This window comes from Protomyctophum parallelum, assembly GCF_964188405.1.
Source record: "Protomyctophum parallelum genome assembly, chromosome: 4".
Classification (NCBI taxonomy): domain Eukaryota; kingdom Metazoa; phylum Chordata; class Actinopteri; order Myctophiformes; family Myctophidae; genus Protomyctophum; species Protomyctophum parallelum.
In genome coordinates this window covers 24,432,699-24,450,990 of record NC_139700.1, presented here as the reverse complement: position 1 = coordinate 24,450,990, position 18,292 = coordinate 24,432,699, and the positions used below count along the sequence as shown (strand labels likewise).

At 43.5% G+C, this 18,292-nt stretch overlaps 1 protein-coding gene across 1 annotated transcript in view; it reads right to left on the bottom strand.

Moving 5' to 3' along the window:
• pamr1b (peptidase domain containing associated with muscle regeneration 1b) overlaps nt 1-1,782 on the bottom strand; it is a 40,231-nt gene extending 38,449 nt beyond the window's left edge. Inside the window, exon 1 of the mRNA XM_083763359.1 lies at nt 1,562-1,782. Coding sequence (XP_083619485.1) covers nt 1,562-1,721 — 160 coding nt within the window. The 5' untranslated portion in view covers nt 1,722-1,782. The remainder of the gene's footprint in view (nt 1-1,561) is intronic.
• Between the last annotated feature and the right edge of the window lie 16,510 nt (nt 1,783-18,292).

Below are 18,292 nucleotides of genomic sequence, written 5' to 3'. Positions count from 1 at the left end.
CTTGGAATTAAGTTTCCCAGTTAAAAAAGATGCCAATGCTCACTGACAGACAACTTTTAACCTCTTTTTAAAACTTTTTAAAATCTTCCCCTTCAATTGCCTCTTCACGCACATGTGTGCACTCATGCACGCACAGTCGCACACACCTAACTCTTCTTCTAAACTTCTTGGTCTTTGCCGGACAGTCGGAAAGACCAGATGGCCTCTTGAGATTGGTTGGGAGAATCCACTGCAGGGTGGAATGTTGAAGCAGGGAAGCCAAACCTTGCATAGATAAAAGAACCCCCATTGGGATCCCTCAGGTATACTGCAGTGCAAACTTTGAGAGCGTAAAGATAAGATAAGATAAGATAAGACACGCATGCAACAACACCCACCATTTAATTTCCCAGAATGTTATATCCTTGCATTGGAGTACCTCTATTCCGCTTTATAAAAACAAAATCTCATGTTTGCAAAGTGTTGCTCAACAGCAAGCATCCGTTCATTCACCTGATTATAAATATGTAATCTCTGAAAATGAATATTCCGCCCTCAATACAGTACCGTAATTGTACTTCAGTACTGAATAAATATTTAAATGTGCCGGAGCATTCTTTGCCATAAGGTTTTACACCAATGAACAGTTGTAGTCTCTGCCCCAGTCCAATGTAAAGATCCTTCCGTTATATCACAAACCGAAGGTATTACTTTGTTTCTCGTGTCTATTTCCAAAAGATGTGTTGTAAATCGGACACAGAGGGCAGGGGCTTGAATAGGATCTTTGGAGACGGCGTCTGCTATACACATTACCACTGCACAGCATGATTAACTCACATATATGACTCATGTCCTCCTGCAGCAGTGCTCACCCAAGGCAAACAGGCAAGAAGATCTCATCCACAACACCCTTTAAGGCTTTCATTGGAAGGTTCAACACAATAACCACCAGCTGCATATAGCATATTCTGTAACAGCATAACAGTCTGCAAGCTCACCCCGACTGCTCTATCTCATGGAATGTGCATGTTTGTTTGGCATTCCAAATGACCACAGTTCTTTGGGTTTTTCCTTCGGGTAAAGGATATGTGCTTAAAACTGAGCAAGAATACAAAAGAAGTTACTTACAGGATTAACTGTAGGCGGCATTGGGAAGTTCCCAAACTCATTTTTTATTTCTATGGAAAATGAACAGACGTAAACAACACAGCTGAACAAAACAACAGTGACAGACCAATCTCCTACTCTGTATCACATAACGGTGAGACTAGAAGCCCACAAAGCTCCCTGATCAGTGCTGTTTTTCTAATTTAAAAGCTCTACCATACATCTCTCTTTCACTCTCTATCTCTTTATCTCTCTTTCCCACTCTCTCTAACTGTGGTTCTTCTTTTACGAGCATGCATGCCTCTCTGCTCATGAGAAGGGGAGAGGTGATGGAGAGTGCTGATGCTGGCTTTTTGAGAACAAAGGAGGCAACAGACAAAGAGGCTGCGAGCGAAGCAGAGATAAAGGGAAAGGCGAAGAGAGAGGAGGCAAAGTGTGCAGCCAGGGGACTTTGCGCTCAGCGAGTCTCTCTTACCGTAGGGCCAGGATGTCCCTTGGGGCAGGGAAACGAGGAAGAAGAGGGAGATGAAGAGGTACCAGCCCTGCCTCCCGGGGGTCGATGTGCCGGTACCGGGGAGCGCACGGGTCCCCCCGTGGGCTCGCCCCAGCTGCAGTCCCCACTCTGCAGACAGCATGCTGCAGCCTGGAACTCTGTTTACGTTCTGAACTCAGCTGACATCACCTTCTCTCTCACTCCACTCAGTCCTTCCCTACCCCCCTCCCTCCCCGTCTTTCCTTCTCTCTCACTTTATTCCTCATGTATCTCTCTGTCTCTCTCCCTCTGGCTTCAGGTTACAGCCCAGCCTCATGAGGAGTTCCACTTGGAGTGTTCTCCCTGTAACTTTACTCACTTTGCACCACTGAGTGAACGACGTCACTGCTCCTGAATGAAACCAGGTTCCAACTTTGTGCGTGTGTGTGTGTGTGTGTGTGTGTGTGTGTGTGTGTGTGGGTGTGTGTGTCATTATTCTCACGCACAGCTGTAAACATTCATGTGTAAACAGTGGTAGACACACACACACACACACACACACACACACACACACACACACACACACACACACACACACACACACACACACACAAACACACACACACACGCACGCAAAAACGGAGGCATGCATGTACATTCGGGGGGGGGGGGGGGGGGGTAAACTGAACATGTTTTGGAAACAAATTAGACATTTGACGTTAAATTAACAGCAAAGAATATTTACTTGAATGTCTCACACATTTGATGGAATTTGATGAGAGGTGGTGGAACAAGTCTGAAAATGAAGCATCTGGTTACTTTCAAACTTTCATCACAAAACAATTAAGGATGATCTTTATACCTGTCCTGAAATCGCCTGTGATCCATTTGAGTGTTTTCAATTACATCTGACTGTAGCCCTGGAATTAATTAGATTATTGTTCTCTTTTCCCAGAAGGACCCCACACTGCATGCAAGAGCTAACATGCTAGCACAGATCAAAGATGCAGCGTAAAGGACTCAAATATCGCTGGCTAGGTTTCCAAAAACAACAGGATTTAGATGATAGCAGCTGCATATGGGCAGCGTTCCACTCTGCGTGTGAACATCGTGGCTGAGAGGTGGAGAGGGAATAAAGGAGAGACACACTGTAAAAGAAGGAGTAGAGTAAATAGAGGCCCAAACACAAGGAGTCAGTGGGCATAGAAGTAAAAGTAAGCTAGCCTCTAGAAGGCGCACTAGCTGCACCCAACCAGACCAAAGTGGCTGGGAATTGCCAGCCTTAGGGCCCTGCCCTCTCTCTCATTAGTGGGGCAAAACAAAGCTAAGTTCATCCTTCCATTTCATATTTCATGGCAATCTGCCTACGTTTTAAAGGAGAATTCCATACTAAAAGGCTTTCCTACCTTTCTTTGTAGTTGTTACGTCCCCATCAAAGAGGTCCAGGTGTTATTCTGTGCAAAAGCTCCTTATTGGCTATTTCCCCTACCATAAGCCCTAAATGAATTGCATTGAATTGAATGGGAATTGAATGGGGCTATGGGGTGTTGTGCTAATTCGCTTATTTCCATTGCTCAAAATTATAATTTCTTTGTATATATCCTCTCTTCATAATGTAAATATTATCCCTTTACTACTTCTTTCGATGGAAATAAGCGAACTAGCATAACACCCCATAGCCCCATTCAATTCCCATTCAATGCAATGCAATTCATTGAGGGCTTATGGAAGGGGAAATAGCCAAGGAGCTTTTGCACAAAAAAAACACCTGGACCTCTTTGGTGGGGACGTAACGACTACAAAGAAAGGTAAGAAAGATAAGAAAGCATTCTAGCATGGAATTCTCCTTTAAGATATTCGTTTACAAGCGGTAATTTTTAATTGGAATTGGAAGTTCATCCAGGGCCCCATGAGTTATCTGATCAGATCAGAAATTTTGAAATCCTATATTTAGTTATCCAGGATCAGAAAATCCAGCCAGATTTTGTCCCAGGAGTTCAAATAAATTCAGGATCATCTTGATCCAGATTTAGATTTTTCAAGATGACCAGATCCTGAATATCAGTAATCTAATCCTACCTATTGCCACCTAGTGGATATGAATAGCAAAATTAGGGAGCCGGACAGTATAGCAGGTTAGAGCCATTTATTAAGAATTTCTTTTTTGAATGATATGGTGATAATTTTATGATCACAAACTCTTTATTTGGTTGAATACACCGTTGTGAGAGGTTGCCAGAGCCCTCTGCTGTCTGCATGCATACAGTAAGTGTCAAAAAATTTATAAAAACAATTATCAACCATAAAAGTTCACTTTACCATCTTGTTTATATCACACATTTAAATTCATTGTAAACTACAAATCCAGCCCTCCAGTGGGATGACATTTTTTGGATCAAATTTATCCAAATCCATTTTTGTTTTGAACTACAGTACCCATTTTGAAGATTTGATCCAGATGACAGTTTGGATTGGATTTCCTGATCCGATCGGATATTGGAGTGATCCCAATCCAGCTTTTTGCTTTTTGAACTCCCTGGGGAGTATAAAGATGCACAGCAAATTCCATTCCAAGGAAATCTCGCCAGCTGTTGTCTATTTTAGGAATAGTGTGTTGGTTCAATCAACATTCTTTAGTTCTAGTAGGGCAGAGAGATTAGCCATGTTTATACAGATAATCAGTAGTAGTATCGCCAGCTTTGTTTTTTTTATTTTTACAAAGAAACTAAAATACAAAAACAAAGCCGCCTTCCTGTGCTTTAACATGCCATGCCAGCGTTCAGGAATCAGAGACATGCACGCCAGCATCAGCCTCATTCACAGCTGTTGTAGTACAGTAGCATTTATAGAGGGTATGCATGTGATCATGCATCATCATACCCGGAAGTTATGCGGGAATGCCTACCAAAAAACTACTTTCTGGCCTTGACAGCCCATACATCTAAACAGAAAAGTCCTATTTGATTGCATTAAATTACTTTAAACAACATAACATTAAATACACTTTGTCACTCAATTTGCCACTCGATTTGCCAATGCGATGCGCGAGACATGGCCAAAGCATTCCTGGGGGTCCCCAGCCAGCAACATTGAGAACCCCTGGGCTAGTTAACTTAAATCTATTGTTGTTGCTACTGAAAGGCCAGGACTCTATTTTACCCATTTCTCACTAAATAAATTGATTAGGTTGAGTAACTTGTGAAAATGGATGCATTGAGTATTTGTGTAATCAAAAATACATTGGAGGAGAATTAGAAGAGAAGCAGGGAGTGGTTTGAGGCACATAGCGGTGCACAGATCACTGTACCTTTTATACAGCTTGTTGATTTGTCTCTGTGAATACCCCCATTCTGTACCTTTTATATGAACAGCTAGGTGGAATGATGGCGCAACATTCTCTGCTTTAACAGGCTGTGTAAAAGGTCCAACATACCATCTCACTGCTGTTTTCTTGCACCTTTCATCACCACCTTCATACTGTTTGTCCGGATGCTTAATTGTTTATTATGTGGGAACCAAAGGCTTTTTTTCTCAACACTGGCTTTGTTTTTCTCATTCGACATCAACACAAACATTTCTAGAAATGAGAACGAAACTTGTATGGCTACAAAGTGTCAACAATGTCGCTTTTCTTTTCTTTTTTTCTTGTAAGTCATGTGTTGATGTGAAGTAATTATGTGAACTGCACTCAGTTGCACGTCTTCCTGAGTATATCACACCAACAGTGATGGACAAACATGTCACTCAGTAAGCTCTCCATCCAGTTTTAAATGATTATCGTCTCCACCAGGCCGAAGGCATGTGGAGAGAGTATGTTTGTTTCCACCAGGCCGAAGGCATGTGGAGAGAGTATGTTTGTCTCCACCAGGCCGAAGGCATGGGGAGAGAGTATGTTTTGCACTCCGTCCGTGTGTCCGTCCATCCATGTGTGTCTTTTACAAAAGCGGAAGGAAAAAAGCGTCATTTTTTTATATTAATCCTCCATATTTTGTCCAAAAATCCCGCAAATCGGTACAGTATCTCTATAGTCATGTGCTCAAGACGAGCCTTTTGGATTTCTCAGATTCTACACTGATTGGCTAAGATTGCCTTCCAAAGATTGCCTTCCAAAGTTTTCAGGAGTAGCCCGTTGTGTACAAAATGCTGCACATGTCCTGCTCATCCAGAATTATATCATCAGAAATGCTATGATCTGGCTCTGCATTTCCTAAACAAAATGAAGAAAATTGTTGCAAAAATCAAACAAACATGTTTATATTACTCCTAAACATGTTGCCAAACATCACACACACTCCTATCCTCCTGGTGGAGACCTGTGCCCAGAAGAGCACTTATAAAATGGATTGTTCCGATACATGTGATTATGATTGGCTGAACCCCTCGTAAAATACTCTATAAACACCCCTGTGATCGGATTACATAAGTATTACTGGCTGCGGCAACCAAATTGTGTTGCTTGGCAATCATTCTCCTAAATGTCACTGAAGAACTACTTTACTTGGAGGACACCTTGACAAGTATATGTAGCAACTATTTTATAAAAGAAATAAGCCTCACAAGGCTGTGGTTTACAGAGATTGTAGAATAGCTAAGGGGTTTCAACAATGCACTTTAGCTGTTTCAAACATACCAGACAGAGTTTGTGCTCTGGGTATTAGATTGTTTTCAAGTTAAATGTTCCCTTTTTTGCAGCTATAGAATAGTAAGAATGCAAGTGATCAAATAAAACTGTTGGTGAAGAGCAGACACTGGCTAACTGCTGCTGTTGCATTTGTCTCTGTCTGACCAGCTTTACTACATTGTAAGTGTTGCTGCTGTCCTCACTTGTACAAGCAGGAGCTGAGCAAGATCCTATCTCCCTCTATCATCCATCCATTTTGCAAGTTGCAAGTTTAACACACAGAGACACTCCTCTCTCTAGGTCGTCCTCAGACGAGCCCTCCATCGTCGTTTCCAGTCATCCCGATTCTCCATACATCCGGCCAGTTCGTTGGTACTTTGCACTCCTGCATCGCTCTTGAGTACATCCACGTATGTTAGCGTGGGGCGTCCTCGTGATCGATGCCTGTGTGTTGGTTCCCAGAGAACCAGTTTGCTGGCTGGCAGTTCTTGATGCCTTTGGCAGTGTCCTGCTAGTCTCATTCTCCTGGCTGCTATTTTCTGGCTCACCCTTGGTAATCCCTCATACAGAGTCTTGTTTGTGACATGTACAGCCCTGGCTGCACGCAGCATTCTGGTGTAGCACCCGACACCCGTCAAGGGACTTCTGCAGGGTTGGCTTCAGGGTCCAGCATTGCCGTATAGGAGAACAGACTCCACTGTTGCGTAGAAGAAGCTGAGTTTGATTTGTCGGGGGAGATTGGAGTTCCATACACTGGTCATGCCATTCAGGGCCCTCCATGCAAGTGCCTTCCTCACTTTCAGATCTTGCTCGGTTGAGTTGACCCATGAGCCCAGGTACTTGAAGTCCTTGACTTCCTTCAGCACTGTGCCTCCTGTTGTTGTGAGAGGTGGATGTTCCGGTGAGATGTTGTAGGTGATAACCTCAGTTTTCTTGGCATTTAGACTAAGGCCAACTTTGGCACACTCCAGCTCCACTCTGTTCAGGAGTTCCTGAGATTGTTCCACGTTGTCGGAGAGCAGGCCAATGTCATCCGCATAGTCCAGATCTGTCAGGACTACCTTGGGATGTCGTCTTGACCTCCTTGGTGTTAGGGTGAAGCCAAGATCCTGCTCTCGTCCACTGATGGCTTTCCTGAGTGCATAGTCCAGGACTATGATGAAGAGGAAAGGGGCTAGGGTATCCCCCTGCATTACCCCGGCCCGGATATCAAACTCCTTGCTGTTACCATCTGGGGTCACCACCTTGGCCCTTGTTCTTGCATACATGGACTCTATTGCCCGGAGCAAGTTGGGAGGGACACCGTAGGCCTTAAGGATCTTCACCATTGTACTGAATCGAGTCAAACGCCTTTTTGAAGTCGATGAAGCAGAGTACAGCAGTCAAGTTATCCTTCTTCACCTCCTCAATCATTCTCCTCAGTGCCAAGATCTGTGCTATGGTAGTTCTCCCCTCTCTGAAGCCATTTTGGTTCTCTCTCAGGAGAGGGTCGATGGCATGCCGTATCCTCAGGCTGATGCCTCGGTAGTTGTCCGGCTTTGAGAGGTCCCCAGCTTTAGGCACTGGAATGATGTTGGACAGAGACCATATTTCAGGCTGTTTGTTGTTCATTAATGACAGGTTGCAAAACTCCAGGGTGAGGTCATCAAGGTCACAGTTCTTTAGGACCTCTGGGGGTATGCCATCTGGCCCAGCACTCTTGCCCTCCCTCACTGTGGATTTCGCCTTGGAAAGCTCACTGGTCGTAAAGGGACCATCTTTGATGTCCAGGCCCTGGAGGATTGCCGTCACATCCTCCTCAACTCCATCCTCTGCTGTACCCAGGAGCCCCTGGAAGTGGCCGAACCAGGTAGTCACCCTGTCCTCTGGGCTGTGTCCCTCCACCTGTCCCTCCTTAGCTCTTTTCCGCCCAGTCATCTCATTGATGACTTTCCTGACCTCCCCATATTACCGTTCACCATGCGCTGCCTGCACTCTTTGTACGCTCTCTATCAGTTCCTCTCCTTTTATGGTGTCGTATGTACTGAAGAGAAACTGCTTGGCTTCATTCAGTACAACACGTCTCTCCACGGTTGGTTCGCGCTCAAAGTTGAGCCGTGCTTCCTCCACCCTGCTGCGTGCAGCTACAACCTCCGGATGTCTGGACCGAATGGACACTCTGGCTTTGTCCAGCATTGGCACGCACAGTCTGGTCGCCTCCTCATTCGCAACAACGAATCTCATATTCGCTGCTGGGCTCAGCTCCCTTATCCAGCTGCCGGAAGCGCTTCCTAACCTCCTCCGTGTACCTGGCTTGCAGGCCTGGGAGAGACACTCCTGTGAGTAAATAATGTGTCTCATGACCCACCGATGAAGCTCCTCCTGCAGAGTTGTAGCTGAGCTTGCTGGGGCTTGTTGTTTAAGTCTAATCGGTTAGCGCCACAGTGACTGCGGGCTTCGACGTACAACACCCCAAAATGCCTGGGGTTTTAGCAAGTAAACAAAGGATGGCAGGGGGTGGAGGTGGCTGGCAGCAAATTAACAGTTAACACTTAATTTAAAGTTCGGAAGAAATGTACCATGGCATCATTAAAGGTGTCAAACGCTTGTAATTAATGAGTAAGAACTTATTTTGTTGTACTAACGAATGCCGCTGTTTGAAGTGTCCACCACTTAGATATAGAGGATCTTGGTGCACTCCATGGCATACAGTGAGGGAGTACAATACCCATGTGTGGAATGCTTCTTGATGTTATTAATGGATTTAACAGCCCTGCATGAGGTCACAGAGTTCTCGTCAGGCCATAGTCAAGATGAAGGTGTCTGACTCTGGAACCATGTGGTTTTAATATCAAGAAAGATAATCGTAGAATCTTGTGATGGAGTTTTTCTTTTATTCGTTTCTATGGTTACACATAGAAACGGACACAAGGTAACGTGGGGACTTGGGCTCAGAGCCGTCTGTTTCCAGTTGTTAATGGCCTTACCTTCTATCATGGCAAGGTCAAGTGACCCCGGTGTCTCCACTGGATGGAAACTACGCTGTCTGCTCCACAGGTGAGACAGATGCCTGGACCGGTCTTTTGCATACCTTTTGACTATCGTTGCTAGGCACAAAGCTCCCCATGACAAGGCGCAGACAGTTTAGGAACCTGATGTAGGGAATCGGGACTAGGGTACAGCCACACAGGAGGCCAATGTGCTCTCCCCAGAGGGGGAAACACTGCACTTCTAAAGTCAGTATTACTGTAGCTCATTTTTACTACCACTACTGGCCAGCCACTGTATTTATGCAAGAATGATCTGTCCCCAGGGCAAAGCAGGAGTCTGTCCCTGTTTTCTCAACTGCGAATATCCAAATTCCTGCCATTAATAATCAGAGGGGTATAGTTGGGAGGTAAAAATTGGCACGATGTGAGAGAGGAAGACAAAAACAAGATACAACACAGATACTGTATACAACAATAGGTAAGAAAAGCACATGCAAGGAAGTAGCTCATAACATATCTACGGTGGATGTTTATGAAACAAACACTTTGCACTTTGCAGATAGAGGATAATTCAAGCTTTTCGTACAGCTGCAATGTTGGTGAGTTTGACATAGTTTAATTCAATCAGATAGGACTTTGGACTTTAGATGTATGGGCTGTGAATGGTACATTGCAGCTAGTGACCAGTACAAGGTTCAAGGTTATTTATTAGTGTCCCTGAAGGGCAATTGGTTTTACAGCAGGTCTTATTGCTGCTGGTCGCAAGCGTGCGCTGCGCCCGGCCTACTTGCATCTTCAGCAAGAGGCAAGCAAGAATCTTGCCATTAAGATGTCCACGGTGTGAATTGGAATCATCCAAACACTTCTAAATTTCCCATGCACCACTGCAAAATGTGCTACTTATATTTGATTAACATACATCTACCATAGTGGTTCCCAAAGTGGGGTCCTTAAGGGAGTTCCAGGGGGTCCCCAGCTAAATGATAGTTTCTAACCAAATGGACCCTTATGGGTCTGTAACTCTGAGAGTGTATAAATGTACACTCTTCCATTTGTACACTCTCAGAGTAAAATTAACATTGATTTTACAATATAAATGTGGGTCCCAGAGATAGAAATGCCATTAAATGGGGGTCTGTAGACTAATATGCATGTCAAACTGGGTGTCCTTGAAATTAAACAGGTTGAGAATCACTGCTAGAGCCGTAAAACTCTTCTCTTATGGGGGTCCCTGGCATATCTTTTCAAATGGGGGTCTGCAGGCTAACTAGTGTCAATTTGGGGGTCCTTGACATGAAAGGGTTTGGGAACCACTGCTCTACCATACAGATACGTACTAGTCAAATGCGTTTCTGTACTGTCTAGCATCTAGCCCTGTTCTGGCATCAAGACCTCATACCCACAGACTTCTAATCCTCATATTGACATCATACTTCATACTAAATACTTCATACTTCATATTAAAGCCAATTCACATCAAATGAAAAATAAATGGCCCAAACATTACTTTTCACAAATTTGCTGCTGGTACTCTTAACACCAGATACTTAAAAAGCTCAAGAAGGCCCAATAGAGTTCCATATTTCTGTGTCAGAGGCAATCCCATTTCCGTAGCCTGGCTTTGAATTTTTTCCTCCTTAATATCAGGCTATTTTCACTGCACATTTTGTGGAGCTCTAAATCTTTCCTCCTAAACTCCCACCCCATGAAGCAATGCAGAAATAGCTGCCCTGGCTGTAATTCAACAAAGACTTCACCTCTCATTACACACCCAAAGCCACACCAAACAGTCCATCTGCAGGAGACTACCACAGCCCAGAACCACATTATAGCTCAGATTATTATAGCATGCTCAAGGATGTATGATATAGGGCTTGGGGTTCGCACACCCACAACTGAACGCACACAATATATGCACACGCACGCATGCATCCATGCATCCCGGGACTCATTACATTGAAAACCCTATTTACATCACTGTTAGTATGAACACAGATTCGGAACACACACACATCACGACAACGTCCACACCCAAGAACATCCGACATGTGTGAACTGTTCCATATGATTGTTATTGAACATACTGGAAGGGCTGTTTCTCTTGTTACGAACCTTCTGAGGTGGTTCATAGACACAAGGAGGTGACAGCTTGAGTGTTGCTAGGAACACCCTTAACTGAATATAAAGACATAACAGTGAACAACAATATTCTTCACCTTGGATCATAATGGGAAAAGGGCTGTAGAGCATCAGTCTTCCATTCTGTCTTGATGACATCATTAAAAGGATTCTTGCTCGGTTTGAGCTTTGGGAGAGTTTCCTGGCTCCAGCCCCGGAATCGACGCTAGTCATGCCCATTAAATAAATTATTTATCTTGGAATGCAGGGTCTTGTCATCCTGTCATCCAGTGTGATTTCCTCGGTTAGAATTCCAACCAAGACTAGTCCTTTGAATGCAAAGCTGGAATTAAACTTCACAGGAGAGTTGAACAACAATGACACTGGTAATATTACTGGATAGATAGAATGTATCTGTCTAGAGTTAATTCATTAGCAAGCTAGCTAGCTGACAAGTGTCGCTTATGTTATGCTATATGAAATCCCTCTCCGGCAAGGCCTATCTTGGAACATTGCTGCAGACTGAATAATGAAGTGAAACTGTCTGGTTGATAGTAATTGCAGCCTATTAAAGCTATAAACGGCTATAAAGCAACTGCTCCTATTTATGTCCCTGACTGATATTGTCATTTATTGGGCATTTAAAGGACCATACTAGCGTCAATACAAGTCATTGTCTATTCACAGCTTCAGCAATATATTGTACAATGTACATAAATGGACAATTCTGCCATCAATGGCTTTATTTTTAGATTTCATAATTCCCTTTGTTCACCAAATTTGCTGAATAATTAAGTCAATGTTGGCTGAAGTTATATTCATAAACCAATTATGAATATAATAACCTAAAACCTAAACCTAAAAATGAATAACCTATTTTTTTAAATGCATTAAAACACAATGATTTAGTCAATGTAACTTTGACAAATAACATGCAATGTGACAAATGTGTGACTAATTACCTATCTCGAGCAAGTTTCAAGTCTCTGCAAGTACATTTTCTTAGTATACTGGAATGAAAGGAATCCCATGGTTTCCTCGGAAATTACAGTAAACAAACCACGGTATGCTTTGGAAAATGGTCTGCAGTAAATGTCAGCATGAGTCGTAGTCAAGGGGCTAAACATGCCAGAACACCAGTACGGTCCTTTAAATTATTCTACTTTACAGCAATTGTAAACTTGTACAGATGCTGTTGCTAGTCAGGGTTCATACCAGTTAATTGACCCTCCATGCACGCACGCATGCACGCATGCACACACACGCACGCACGCACGCACGCACGCACGCACACACACACACACACACACACACACACACACACACACACACATTTAACCTCTTTTTTCCATCCATATTCAACCACTTATCTGTAGTCGGGTCGCGGGGGCAACGGCTCCACCTGAGAGATCCAGACTTCCCTCTCCAGAGCAACGATGTGATCCCTCCATCTGCGCCTTGGTCTTCCCCGGGGCGTGCCTCGAGGCCCTCCCTAGGGAGACTCCCGAGAGGCATTCCGCATATATTCGCAACCTTATTCTTTCGATCATGACCCACACTTCATGACCATAGGTTAGAGTAGGAACGAAGATTGCTCGGTAGACATGAGAGCTTTGCCTTCTGGCTCAGCTCTCTTTTCGCCACAACAGTGCGGTAAAGCGACTGCAATACTGCCCTTGCTGCTCCGATTCCCCGGCTGATCTCCTTCTCCATCCTCCCCTCACTCGTGAACAAGACCCCGAGATACTTAAACTCCTTCACCTGGGGTAATGTCTCATTCCCTACTTGGACTACACAATTAATCGGTTTCTTGCTGAGAACCATGGCCTCAGATTTGGAGATGCTGATCCTCATCCCAGCCGCCGTACACTCGACTGCGAACCGGTCCAGTGAGAGCTGGTCCAACCATCAGGATTCTGCAAAAAGCTCACCGAGCCGTATACCCGTATAGATGAATGGATGGATGGATGGATGGATAGACAAACAGTAGTAGATGCACAAACTTGGAAAAATAACAAGTGCCTCAGTATTCAGATCACGGGTACAGGAAGCATAGCCTCATGGCGACTGCCAATTATCGCAGACACTGAGCAGAATTTTGCCAATGCCTTAGCTCTCCGCTTGGGCATTCCTGCAATCTGCAGGCCCCTCACAACTGATTTATGGACATTACCAAGGCTTCCAAATATAAACACAAGTAGTTTACATTTGTAGCCAAGCTGTATAATAGCATCCTTAAGACGCTGGTACTTAAGCACCGTGGTAAGGAATGCCTCTTCCAGACTGTGGTCAAATGCCACTTCCAAAACACACACACACACACACACACACACACACACACACACACACACACACGTAAGACGTTTTACACATACAGTACATTAGCCTATACCAGTAAGATGCCCTGAGGGCCGTCACCTGGGTGACGGCAGACTGCTGGGCGAGCACTGGCACTTTGGCATGGGGGGTCAGATCAACATATGGAATTAATTCTGTACTGGCCATATATGGAGCGTGTACAGGGTTTGATGAGGTCAGATCAACAAGAGTTGTTGGCCGGCTCCATATATGCAGATCTAGGATGATCCAGTCTTCTCCATGTATGGTTATCCAGGGTTAGATGAGGTCAGCGTCATGATCTTCATATATGGAGATGTCCCTATATGGTGGCGTGATGTCATGAGACGTGACCATATAGGTATTAAGGGTCTACATGACGTCACGTGATGTCACAAGGCATGATGGATTGGCAACCATATATGGTGGTGTGACTGACGCGAGATGCAGGATTTCATAGTAAATGCGACCTTCGTCGCAATTAAGAAGGAACACGAAAAACAGGAACATTGGAAATGATCAATGATCAGTCCATTGAATAAAACTAAAATATATACATTTGTGTGGGTAAACAACTAAACAAGAAATATTACATAGTCATATTGGTCAGGTGAAACAAACGCTGTCTCCGTCGTTCCTGCTTCCTCCAGTTTGCTCATAACATTAGGCGGTGTTATCAGACGCTGCAGTGTTTATTTAATTATGTCTATGGTTGAGAGTGTGGTCTGGGCATTGACTTCCACCGTGCCCGTGTCATAGCTTAGGAGGCAGCCAATTATGACTAGGTCGCTACTACGCGATTGGCTCGCAGCGTTTAGACGGCTCCCATTGGCTTAGGTGGCGTTTAGGCAGCTTCCATTGACTTATAGGCGGCATGGGGGGGCAGCCAATCATCACAAGGTCACTTACGTTTCATGAGCAGTTGGTAGTCAAGTTTCACCTAAAAAAAATATATATATATATATATATATATATATATATATATATATATATATCTTAAGTGGGCCTGCACAACACCTGCACAACTACAATGTTAAAGCAGTAGAGTATGCTATTACAGTATAACTAAGCCGATGAAGAACGAACTATTTTTTTAAATTTAATTTGCTTTGTGCACCCTAGTGTGTAAAATATGGGCCAAATATTGGATATTATCCACTTATCCGGAGTCGGTTGCGGGGGCAACCGTTCAAGCAGAGAGCTCTATACTTCCCTTATCCGGCCAACACTGGCCACTTCCTCCTGGGGTATCCCGAGGCATTCCCAGGCCATCTGGTCCTTTGTCTGCCAGGCGGTCTCCTTCCAGTGGGATGTGCATCAAGACCCTTCCTAGGGAGACGCTCATGAGGCATCCGTACTAGATGACCGAACCACCTTATAGCTAGCTATTGGATATTAATGTATATACATACTAAACAATTTCAATTTCAACAATAAAGTAGAGAATTGACAGCCCAGACCTATGACCACTTTTTATGCCAAAGTATAGTATTATGTGTTATGTAGGATTCTCATTACATAAGGCTAAAAGCCTATGATCAAAGGAAGATTTCAGTTTTAAGGTGGATCTTCCTTCAGATCTCTCTGCACTACAGCCACATATAGCACAAGTCTGAAGCATGGTCTCGTGTGACTGTATTCACCACCATGCTCTGAGGGGCAAACGGTCAAAGAGGAAATGGGGGCCGCAGTTGGAAGCAGTAGCACTGGGAGTTCCTCCAATGGCAGGACTGCTGACCAAGCTCCCTGCCTGCGAGACAGGAAGATGCGGAGGGGAAACAAAATGTCTTGTAATGGAAACCTCAGAAAGAGGTAGAGAGAGAGAGACAGAGGAAAAGTGTAGTATGAAGGAGGAAGAGGAAGACGTTCCATCTGCCCTAGCCCCTGGCTGCAGGCCACGGGAGCTCTAGTGTCTGCAGAGTATCATTGCCACTGCAGAGGTACTTTCTAGGTGTGCAACAGTTATAATCAAAATAATAATTGAACTCAATCAATCTTTATAATTGTATTCATTTTATTTTTTAAATACAGTAGCAAACATTATGAAAATGTCAGAACTACAAGCTCACAACACATCGTTGTTTATGTGTTTATGTTCATTTTGGCGCTTAAGTGGTTAATTAACACTAATCAATTTAGTTGATTATAAAAAAATCTATTGGAATCTCTTTAAAACACAACACACTTCTCGATTAATCAAAAACTATAGTAGCCTAATCTAGTAATCTAGTGTAACTGTAACCACATCTTTAAAAACTACAATAACATTGACAGTTGCAGCCAGTTCTTTATCCTTCAGTGAGATAATTCAGCTTTTGATCACTGTAGGGGTCTGATTTTGCACCCGTGTTTAATATTTATATTTAAATGAGTGTGTGACTCGGTTACTCCCTTTGTGCTGAAAAACTCCCACCGGCTATGATGTAAACAGAACTTTAACACTCTCAGAGTTTGTTTTCATTTGCCATAGCAACAAAGTTGCTGTGTTGCTATTTTGTTGCCCCCCGTCATCCCATTCTCTGTATCCAGCGGAGCACCGGAACTGTGTCATTCCAGTGGAAATAATTTGGCCAGGTACATGAAAGAGCCTTTTATGTTTATGAGAGAGAGAGAGAGAGAAAGAGAGAGAGAGAGAGAGAGGGTGAGAAAGCGGAATAGAAACCAATCCGATTTGAAATGGAAAACATTCAACCAGAGCCCATTTTGCAGCAATGCTATCACTTCTTTTCTTTGTATAAAACTACCATCATTACCCAACTTCAACCAGAAGTCTTTGACTTTGACATTTGGTCTTTTGGTAGAGGAGTGGAACACTTGGCAAGAGGCAATTACTTTTCAGAGAGAGAGAGAGAGAGAGAGAGAGAGAGAGCGGGGGGGGGGGAGACGGACGGTCGGACGGAGCAGGATCGTGCTCATGGAGCAGGATGTGGAGACAGAGGGGTGTGGATCATGGATGTATGCATTGCACACCAATCTCCAACTTGATCAGTTTGTATTTACTTTTACTTAAACTGGGGGTTTGGTTTCAGGGAGGTTTCGTTGCTCCACAGCCATGGAAATAACAGTGCATCCAGGGTGGTATCCTTTTGTTCCATGCCAAATATTAGGGTTGGCAAACTTGGCAGTGTGGTATATGCTTCAGTGCAATTAAATGTGAATCGGCACAGGAAAAATATGTCAAACACTGAGATCATGCAAACCATTTATCAGAAAAGGAAAAAAATAAGAAAATTGGCAAAAGGCAGCATTGCCTGTTGTTTTCCATGTTACTATTCTTAATTATATTATTTTCCAGGCTGGGGGAATCCCGACCCGGAACTGGACTGACTGAAACAGAGAGGGGCATGGTATCATGGGGGGTATCAAAAGACACAGACATGCAAGTTGATTACGATGACCTTAACTATGATATGATCCATTATCCATGATCTGCATCCATCCATGTACTGTAAACGCAATTTACTCATGCCATTCCGTACCATCCCCCAACATTAAGGGGAATTCATTACACATGTGTTTTGGTCTCCACCTCAAACATCTGCTATTAAAACAGAACATCAGCACAGTTCACATAAGAAATCTGCATTGTGTATGTTGCCTGTAAGTGAAATCTCGAACAATCACTTCAACTCTTAGCTTCTCCAATTAAAGCAGAGCATTGCAATGATAAATGAAGCTTTCTATACACCACAAGGCATCATAGCAGCCTCTTGTGGCCAAGTATAGAACTACAAATTAGTTTTTTATTGATTGATTGAAATATTTATTAACAGTTTGTAGAATTACAGTACATTACATTACAGTACATTACAGTAAATTGTGTATGGGTAAAACGCCTGGCCAGTGGCCACTGCACTAGCACAGTAGCACACACACATCTACACAGGCTTACCTACTGCACTAGATAGACTGATATTTAGTTTAGTTCTGTCGAATAATCAAGAATTGCAGCATGTGCAGCACAGTGCAGCATGCGAATGCGGCGAGCCCGAGCAATCTGCCGAGCACATAATCAACACCTGCCCCCTGTACAGACCTCCTTCGGAGGCCGGCCTCTTCCACGTGGGACCAGAGACAAGGGCGTGGCTACTCGATACTGAGTTGGACATTTGAGGATGATACACGAAAGAAGAAGAAGATCAAAAATTGAGAATCTTGTTTTTTCATATAAAAAACTTTAATGAATCAACATGAAACGATTCTCATGGATATTTGATTTGATTGATAATCTAGTAAATCTACTACATTCATTAATGAGATTAACCACATGACTATTTTATATTATCGTAAAATGCAACACAAAAAGCTAATCGAACTAATTTTAAAACAATTAGTAAATCAAGTAGGCCTAGTTTGATTACCACAGACGAAAAACAGTCCAAATTTCATTCTGACCCCTCCACGAAAAGGCCTCGTTGTCCTGAACCCGTATCTATTATATTTATACATTATGGATCAATAGTGTGGACTTAGACTGTTTTTCGTCTGTGGCATTCTGTTACAGCCCCTGGTGATATTCAGACTGCGGCCATCTTGCCAGCAAGGTGCTAACTAGGTGCAACTTCCCATAGACAGCCCATTCATCCACAAAGAAAAGTTCTATCTAATTGTATTAAACCACGTCAAACTCACCAACATTGAAGCTGTACGGAAAGCTTGAATAAGTGTCAAGAGTTTGGAAATTCTCGT